General features: G+C 40.9%; 1 protein-coding gene across 2 annotated transcripts in view; it reads left to right on the top strand.

The window, feature by feature from the left end:
* Nucleotides 1-8,793: 8,793 nt before the first annotated feature.
* The window catches only part of LOC113426090 (cytochrome P450 2J4-like), a 32,995-nt gene continuing 32,375 nt past the window's right edge, over nt 8,794-9,413 (top strand). The window contains exon 1 of one of the 2 annotated variants that reach the window (XM_026688422.2): nt 8,794-9,052. In XM_026688422.2, the coding sequence (XP_026544207.2) occupies nt 8,885-9,052 (168 nt within the window). In that variant the 5' untranslated portion in view covers nt 8,794-8,884. The remainder of the gene's footprint in view (nt 9,053-9,413) is intronic. The other variant, XM_087965521.1, reaches the window with a different exon arrangement.

Below are 9,413 nucleotides of genomic sequence, written 5' to 3'. Positions count from 1 at the left end.
ACTGGTTCTCCCAACTGCTTAGAAAGTTAACAGGTTCTAGCGAATAGGTGCAAACCAGTTGAACCCCACCCCTGCTTTAAAGACTTTGAGAGGCTTCTGCTTGAGGCTGTTTTCCTATGGCAGGAAGACTGGGGCTGCTACCTGCCTTTGTTAAGATTTCTCTCCATTTCTCCTTTGGGGAAATATAATATTCTACATCTTTTAATATCCCCCAAAATATTTCATTCTCTAGTGGAGGAGGGCTTCCCACACAAAGCACTGCTGTTTATATTTTGCTTTTATCTTTTGCATGAAAGTCTTATAAGTGGTTCAAGGGTATTTGTAAAAAGCCAACTGGGTCACTTTGGGCCGACCCTTTTCTCTCTCAGCCTGACCCACGTCACAGGGTTGTTGTGGAGAAAATAGGAGGAAGATAGGTTGAATATGTTTGCAGCCCAGAGATGTTTGTGAAAATAATAAAGGCAGGATACAAATAAATAAGATAAAATAGAACAAAATATAATATAATGCAAAAAAATATTCTTCTAGTAGCATTAGTTTTCTATCTTTCCCAAAACTTCTGCTGCCTCTTCTCTTGATCTGCTGTGGTGTTTAATTGACCATTCTTAAAATGGACAATTAAATCCAGGGCTCCTAATGAGGAATCCATTGCTTCCATGGCCAAGTAGATGATGATACATCTGACTAATCTTGGCTTGCTTCAGAAGCCAGAGAAGGTCTGCTTTGGAGGAGAATGAGAATTCCAGTGTTGTTGGCCAGCATTAAAAAGTTATAAAAATATATTGTAAGAAGCAAGTAGAATATGTCCATTATCATGTCCTTGAAACATACCAGTAAACTGAGAATACACTTGAAAGCCGCTTGATTCATGATTTTTTGTGTGGCTCAGATAGAGCTAAAACAGAGGAACAAGGAACCAGATTCAAGGCCGCCTTGAATCTGGTTAAGGAAAACTATCTGAATTATTTTAGTCAATGTCTTTCTCAGAGTTGCTGTTGTGGAGATAAAATAAAAGGAGATAGCCATGAAAGCCTCCTTGAACCCTTAAAGGAAAGGTTGGATATAAATCTAAGCAACTAAAGGCTTGCCACTCAGAAAATGGCTACTATGATGAGGGACTAGCCAAGTCCGAAAATGGTTACCATGATGAGGTACACAAAATAGCTGCCATGATGAGGGATTTGCTTAGTCAGAAAATGGCTGCCATGATGAGGGATTTGCCAAGTCAGAAGATGGCTGCCATGATGAGAGACTTACCTAGTCATAAAATAGGCTGCCTGGATGAGGGACTTGCCTAGTCATAAAATGGCTGCCATGATAAGGGAAGTGCCTGGTCATAAAATGGCTACCATGACAAGGGATTTGCCTAGTCTTAAAATGGCTGCCACATTGAGGGACTTGCTCAGTCACAAAATGGCTTTCATGATGAAGGATTATTTGCCTAGTTAGAAAATGGCTGCCATGTTGTATGGTTTGCCTGTCACAAAGCACAGAAAGCAAATATATAATCTCTGTTCCAAGACACATCCTAGCTTTATTTCCTTTTTACAAGAGACTTGGGCAGTTAGCTGAATGCTCATGCCCATGCCACCATATTTTTTCTTTCATTTTACAAATTTATCTCAAGACCATACGGAATCTTCTTTTTTGGGTGCCTTCAACTTAGTACTGGTAATAGTCCTCGACTTATGACCACAATTGAGCTCAAAATTTCTATTGCTCACCAAGGGAGTGGTGACCCGAGTTAGGCCCCATTTTATGACCTTTCTTGCTGCAGTTGTTAAGTGAATCATTACAAGATACCTACCTGTCAAGTTAGTAACATGGTTTTTAAGTGAATCTGGCTTCTCCACTGACTTTGTCAGAAGGTCACAAAAGGTGATCAAGGATCCTTGGACACTACATCTGTCACAAATACATGCCAGTTGCCAAGTGCCAAATTTTGATCACATGACCATGGGGATGCTGCAAAGGTATGAATTCAAAACTTTTTTGAGTGCCATTGGTACTTCAGTCATTAAACAAATCGTTGGGGATTTTTTTGCAATAAATATTTTATTTTTTGGTTCAACAAGCATATCATTATGTGAACAGTGTGATTCCAGAGTGTCTTACATTTTAAAACAAATATGACAATATTCTTCATATTTAATACAATTGACGATCTTATAAAATTTGATATTAATACACATATTTTGTTAAATTATCAATCTTGATTATTCGATATTATAGTATGTTGGTTTTTATTGTGTTCTACCGAAGTTCTATTTATTGGCCCGCATTCTGAGCGGGAGTTTTGTTTGTTCTGATTGGCTGAGCAGCCTGACAGTGAACTATAAAAGGGAGCTGTCAGCCAGCATCAGCTGTTATCTGTCAGTTGGCCGATTCAGCAACATATCTGCAGACTAGGGTAACCTGTTTCTTTGTTACAATAAACATTGTTTCGTTCTTCAATGCCTGCTTCAGCTCATTCTTAGAAAGAATATAGTAGTTTTTATGTCAATCTCCATATTCTTAACATCACTCCTTTTACTACAGATATTATATTAACAATCATATTTGCAGTTTTTAACGAATTGTATATTTCTAATAACAATTCACAAATTTATATTCAATTATAATTTTCCATTGTCTATCCCCCATTTAATTTTTAATCATGCCACTATTATATTTAGGGGAAAAATCCCCTGTCTAATCACATTTTGATACAAATAAAATAATATTCATCATATTACATTTAATAATGATACAGTTGCTTTTATTAAATTGAAATCTTTCTTTATTTTATGCAATATTTCATTATATTATTTTTATGTCAATCAAATTCCACATATCAATGCTTGTAAGCTGAGGATTACCTGCGTTGACTCCTGGTGAATGCCTGGTCTAGTTCCTGTGGTTTGTCAAGACTTCAAAAGTGCTTTGCTCTTGCTTCCTACTTAGCGCTGAGAAATAGGAATTGGCTCTAGTTCACCCAGCTGGCTTGTGTCTAAGGTGGAAGTAGAACTCACAGCCTCCTAATTTCTAGCCTGGTGCCTTAACCATCGACACCTTATGCCCGTGATGGCGAACCTATGGCACACGTGCTGGAAGTGGCATGCAAAGCCACTTTTGCTGGCATGCGAGAGGTTGCCCAGAAGAGCCCCACTGTGCATGAGCGCATGCCCCCTGCCAGCTAGCTGATTGTTGGGTAGCTGCTGCACATGCGCAGGGGGAGACGTGCACAGGAGACGTGTGCACATGCGCAGACGCATGCAATGTGGTGGGATTGGCATGCGCAGAGGCATGTGATGCAGGGGGTCACATGCACATGTACAGAGGGGCGGGGGAGTTGCTCACACATTGTATAATGGGTGCAGGCGCGTGAGCTAGTGCATGCGTGCATGTGTGTGCCCTTTTGGCATGCAACGTGGAAAAGATTAGCTATCACTACCTTATGCTGTAAGCCACCTATAGTTGTTGGATATGACATGGGCGGCAGATAAATTTAATATATAATAAATAAACAAATAAGTAAAGAAACAAACAAACAAATAGCTGTTATACAAAATTCTCATATAGAAACGAGGGGCATTCTTATAAATAAAGATACTTCTGGAGAATGCTGTTTTGCAGTGGTTCAGCTTTCACATTTATTTGCTCATTTTAATTCAACAAAGTTAAAGGCAATGAGCGAAGGCCAGTCTTGGGTATCAAATGTGGTACCCACTATTGCGTTCTTTGGAAGTTCCATTGTTGGTCCGCGTTTTAAGCAGGAGTTCTGTGTGTTCCTATTGGCTGAGCAGTCTGACAGCGAACTATAAAAGGGAGCTGTCAGACAATATCAGCTGTTACCTGTCAGCTAGCCAGTTCAGCAACATATCGGCTGACATAGGTAACCTGTTTCTTTGTTACAATAAACACTAATCATTCATTAATGCCTGCCTCAGCTCATTCTTAGAAAAGACTACAAAAATGGCGACAAGGATGGGATGCCTGTCTGAAAGCTGAGGAAGAACAGAGCCGGAGGTATTGTTGTTCCTTTTTGTTACCTCAGGAAAGACAAGATGTCGACCGCCCCATCATTCCTGTGTTTCCACCCAACGTCAGAGACTTGGGAATCATACATTAATCGTTTTGACTGTTTTTTAGATGCTACTGATTTGTCTGAGATTTCGAACCATAGGAAAAAAGCATATTTCTTAAGCTTTTGTGGGGCTGTGGTTTTTGATACCGCCACAGCGCTGTTGGTGCCACAGACTGTTAAAGTGGTATCCTGGGGAGTTTTATAAGAACTTTTAAGTAATCATTACTCACCTAAACCATCTAGGATCGTGAGGCGGCACGCATTCAGGAGATGAGTACAAGCTGAGGGAGAGACTATCAGTACCTACAAGGCCGCTCTCCGAAAAGCGGCACTACATTGCGGGTTCCGGGATCTTGAGGATCAATTGCTTGATCAATTAGTATGTGGTGTACAAGATCTCAGGCTTCAAAGACACTTGCTTTCCAAGGGCGGTTTAACCCTTAAGATGGCTGTTGAGGAGTCTCAAGCAGCAGAAATGTCAATTCTCTCTGCTGCCGAGATACAAGGCTCTAATAGCAATGCTACAAACAAACCGAGCACTGCTGTGCATTATGATGACAGTTTCCCTGACGAAAATTCTGAAACCGACAATGATGTAAATCGCCTCAGAGGGCAGCCCCCACCACAGCAAAAGAATTGGATTCCTGATAACAAACCTCTGCAACCACATACAACCTGCCTGAGTTGCGGTGGTAGTCATTTAAGATCCACATGCAGATTTAGAAATGTAATTTGTTTAAAATGCCAAAGAAAGGGACACATAACTAGGGTTTGCAAATCTGGAAAAAACTTTAATCCACAATACCAACCTCAAGTTAGATCACAAAAACAAAAAGAAGAATGTTTTACTATTACTAAGGCTTCTTACAATTCTAAGTCACCTAAAAAAATTTCTAACCAGATTTACACTAACAAAATTCATGCAACTGTCTCCTTAGAAGGAAAGAATGTCCAATGGAAGTTGATACTGGCTCATCATTATCCATTGTACTTTAAAAAGGTTAGTTCTTGCCATCACAAAGAAACATCTCCAGCCATGCAAACCGTCCCTAAAAGACTACCAAGGGTGCTCTATTCCAGTAATTGGCACAGGAAAATTTAGTATCCAATTTCAAAATTTTGAGGGACTACTTCCTCTCACAATAGTAGAAGGCATCCTGCCAAGCCTATTAGGGTTAGACTGGTTTAAATCTTTGGGATTTACAGTATCTGGAATACATTCCATTCAGGATCTGGATTTACAAGCCTTATTAAATGACTTTAAAGAGGTTTTTAGTGACAAATTAGGTCAATATGTAGGAACTCCAATCTCATTTACCTTGGACCCTAACATAGCACTGATTAGGTTAAAACCTAGAAGAGTTCCTTTTGCATTAAGATCTAAAGTTGATGCAGAGTTGGATAAAATAATAGCCCAAGGGCTTCTAGAACCCATAGATTTTGCTGAATGGGAAACCCCTATTGTGACACCTTTGAAGCGTGATGGTTCTATCAGGATTTGCGCAGACTATAAAAGTATCATAAATAAGGCCTTGCAAGCCAATGCTTACCCAATGCCAATAATTCAACATTTGTTGTACTCACTGGGAAAGGGGTCTATTTTAGCAAAACTAGATATGGCTCAGGCCTATCAACAGTTACCAGTTGACAACCTTACAGTGGAGGCACAGACTATTGTCACCCATCATAGTGCTTTCAAATGTACTAGATTACAATTTGGAGTTTCAGTAGCACCAGTTATTTCAATGCCTTATAGAGAGACTACTTCAACCCATTCCGGGGGTAGTACCCTACTTTGATGATATTCTTATTTCCACATGCAACAAAGATGAACTTTTCAAATGCCTCAGAAGGGTCCTAACGTGTTTCAAACAAGCAGGTGTGAAATTGAAGAAAAACAAATGAAAATTTGCTGTCAACCAAGTAGTTTTTTTGGGATATCGCATAGATGCTAAAGGTATTCATCCCATTGAATCCAAGGTAAGAGCTATTAAGGATGCCCCTACACCATCCAACAAGACTGAGCTGCAGGCATTTTTGGGGCTCCTAAATTTCTATAGCACTTTTCTTCCGTATAAGGCTTCAGTGGCAGAGCCATTACACAGATTATTGGATGCGAAGGCTTCCTAGTCATGTGGGCCCAAAGAAGAATTCTCTTTCAATGCTGTCAAAGCTCTGTTGTCATCTGACAGTGTGTTAATACAATTTGACAGGGATTTACCTTTGATACTTTGCTGCGATGCATCCCCTTTTGGGATAGGCACAGTGCTGGCACACAAATTGCCAAATGGTCTGGAAGCACCGATAGCATATTTCTCTAGAACTTTATCAAGTACTGAGAGAAATTATGCACAGATCGATAAGGAAGCCCTAGCAGCAGTCGCTTCCATTAAAAAATTTCAGTGTTGTCTCCAAGAATGATGAGGTGGATAATATTCTTTGCTGCCTACTTTTATACATTAATACATAGAGCGGGAAAACACCTTAGTTATGCGGACGCTTTGAGCCATTGTCCCTTACCAACCCTTGTAATTGACCCCGCACCATCATTAACTGTGTTTTCTTTGGATGATCAACAATTACCTCTGACTGCAGCAGATATTGCTCAATGTTTGTCGAAAGACCAAGTAATATTACAGGTTTTGGACTGGGTGAGAAGCGGTTGGCCCAAAAGAAAATTAGACACCAAATTCTTAACTTTTAGAGCCAGGCAGCATGAGATGTCGACCCAACAGGAGTGTTTATTGTGGGGTTGCCGTGTCATTGTCCCTAGCAGGTTGAGATCTGGGATAATTGATAGTTTACATGAAGGACATCAGGCTATTGCCAGAATGAAGGCACTGGCAAGGAATTATGTCTGGTGACCAGGCATAGACGCAGACATAACTACTAGTGTAAGGACATGCCAGGCATGTCAACTATCGCAGCCTCCCCCACCAGCTGCCAATCCAGGGGAATGGGAATTGGCTAAGTTCCCATGGTCATGAGTCCACATAGATTTGGCGGGCCCTTTCCACAGCCGCATATTCTTAATTGTAGTGGACTCTTATTCCAAATGGGTTGAGTTGTCCCTCATGCATTCTACTACTTCGACAGCTGTCATAAAAGCATTAGACCGTTTGTTTGCAACTCATGGTTTTCCAGATGTTCTTGGTTCAGACAATGGTCCACAATTTGCATCAGCTACTTTTGAATTGTTTCTAGCTAAAAAGGGGGTCTGACACGTTCTGACAGCCCCTTTTCACACAGCAGCGAATGGGCAAGCTGAAGGGGCTGTAAGGGCAGCCAAGGAGGTTTTAGGCAGACTCGAGGGAGATGATTGGCACTCAAAATTAGCCACTTATTTACTGTCTCAACATATAACCCCCATCTCAGTGACAAATTGTTCTCCAGCAGAGCTGCTGATGAGAAGAGGCTTAGGAATAATTTAGATAGGCTCCATCCAAGCTACTCTCCTTCAATTCCCTTAGATTCCTTTAGTCAGGTGAGGTTGTTCCAGGTAAACGACCCTGTATATGCTAGGAATTTTGGGGGTAATCCTCTTTGGATTCCAGGGCAAGTGGTGGCTGTCACAGCCCCAGGTCGTATAAAATTGGGTTGCAAGATGGCAGAATATGGCGCTGCCATATCGACCAATTGAGAGGTCGTTGGGGCTCATCCCAAAGTAACTCAGAGGAGAAAGAACTAACAGAGGGGATGTGTTGTAGAGATAATGAACTGGAGTTCGAGACACCAATGAGTGATGCACGTGCTGAAACAAACCTACCAGATGAAGAGTTCCTGTGAGATTCCGAGTCGGCAAGAAGTCCAGCGCCGCCAGTTCTGGAGAGTTTGGTGACAGCCAATCCATTCCAACCAGCTGAAAAGACTGAACTGCACAGGTCGGGGCGAGAGAGACAACGCCCCACCTATTTAAATGATTATGCGTGCTCCTAGTTGGGGGGAAGGAGTATTGCGTTCTTCGGAAGTTCCATTGTTGGTCCGCGTTTTAAGCGGGAGTTCTGTCTGTTCCTATTGGCTGAGCAGTCTGACAGCAAACTATAAAAGGGAGCTGTCAGATGGCAACAGCTGTTACCCCTCAGCTAGCCAGTTCGGCAACATATCGGCTGACATAGGTAACTTGTTTCTTCGTTACAATAAACACTGATCGTTCGTTAATGCCTGTCTCAGCTCATTCTTAGAAAAAACTACAAACCCACCACAGGCCCATACCATAAGCATCCCAGTGCTACTCTCTGGCCTGTCTATAATAGACAATTTACCCTGAAACTTTTGTTCTTCCCTCTAGAGCAGTTTTGGTGTAACATATTTGACCAGATCAGGTTGCACAGCATGGTTGGTATTAACCTTGGTAAGATAATTTTGTGATTTAGCACCTGGGTGGTTTGTGTTGTTTTCATGTATTGTGGAAACTGAGCAAATGGCTTAATTTGGCAACCTGGTCACACATTGTTACTGGGAATGTCGCTGATGCTTCCATCCTGTGAGTCCTCGCCACTCAGAATTAATGGTCACTGACTTGTTAGAAAAACTCAAATGGAATTAATAGCTTCCTTATTTCCCACATCCCCGCCAAACTCCTTGTCACAGGAGCCATTGCAATTAGGCTTGTATAGATCACACACACAAGATGAAAGGCACATTCCTATGCCATCAATGTCTTTCGTTGGAAACTATCCAAATTGGCTTGATTGCTTTGCCTGCTTAATCATCACATATAAGCAGTTGGCATCCTCAGATGAAGCAAGCAAATATCGCAAAAACACATATACCAGGAAAGAAGCAAGAGCAATATTTTGGCTTTGGTACCAGTTAAAGATGGAAGTGAGCCAGTTCCTGATTGCTACAGGAATATGCTTTCTGATAGTGCAGTTCATAATGCTTCTTCAGACACGAAAGAAATTCCCCCCTGGACCTGTCCCTTTCCCTCTTTTTGGAAGCCTGTGGAGAATTGGATGGAAGATCCGCCCTGATACATTCATGAAGGTATTTTGCAGTGGTGGGATTCAAATTTTTTTACTACTGGTTCTGTAGGTGTAGTGTGGCTTGTGGGGCATGGCAGGGGAAGGATACTGTAAAAAATTTTTTTAAAATAAAAGTTTTATTTAAGTTTTCACAAAAAATACAAATAAAATATCTTTTTTTGAGAACAGCATGGCCCCGGGTTATCACTTCTCCATACAGACATAAACTCAATACATATTTATCTTATACATTCTTTTAACTATTTTCACAATGTTTTCAATAGCTTTTCCCTTTCTTTACTTCCTATAGCCTTATTTTAAATTATCTCATTCCTTTCTTAATTCAATTACATATCTCTTTCTAATTTTTAAAATCTTTCTAA

The sequence above is a fragment of the Notechis scutatus genome, chromosome 4, assembly GCF_049901735.1.
Source record: "Notechis scutatus isolate UNSWTSFEM ecotype Mainland chromosome 4, rNotScu1.2, whole genome shotgun sequence".
Classification (NCBI taxonomy): domain Eukaryota; kingdom Metazoa; phylum Chordata; class Lepidosauria; order Squamata; family Elapidae; genus Notechis; species Notechis scutatus.
Note: the sequence above shows the minus strand (reverse complement) of the source record. Positions and strands in the feature narration are given on the sequence as shown.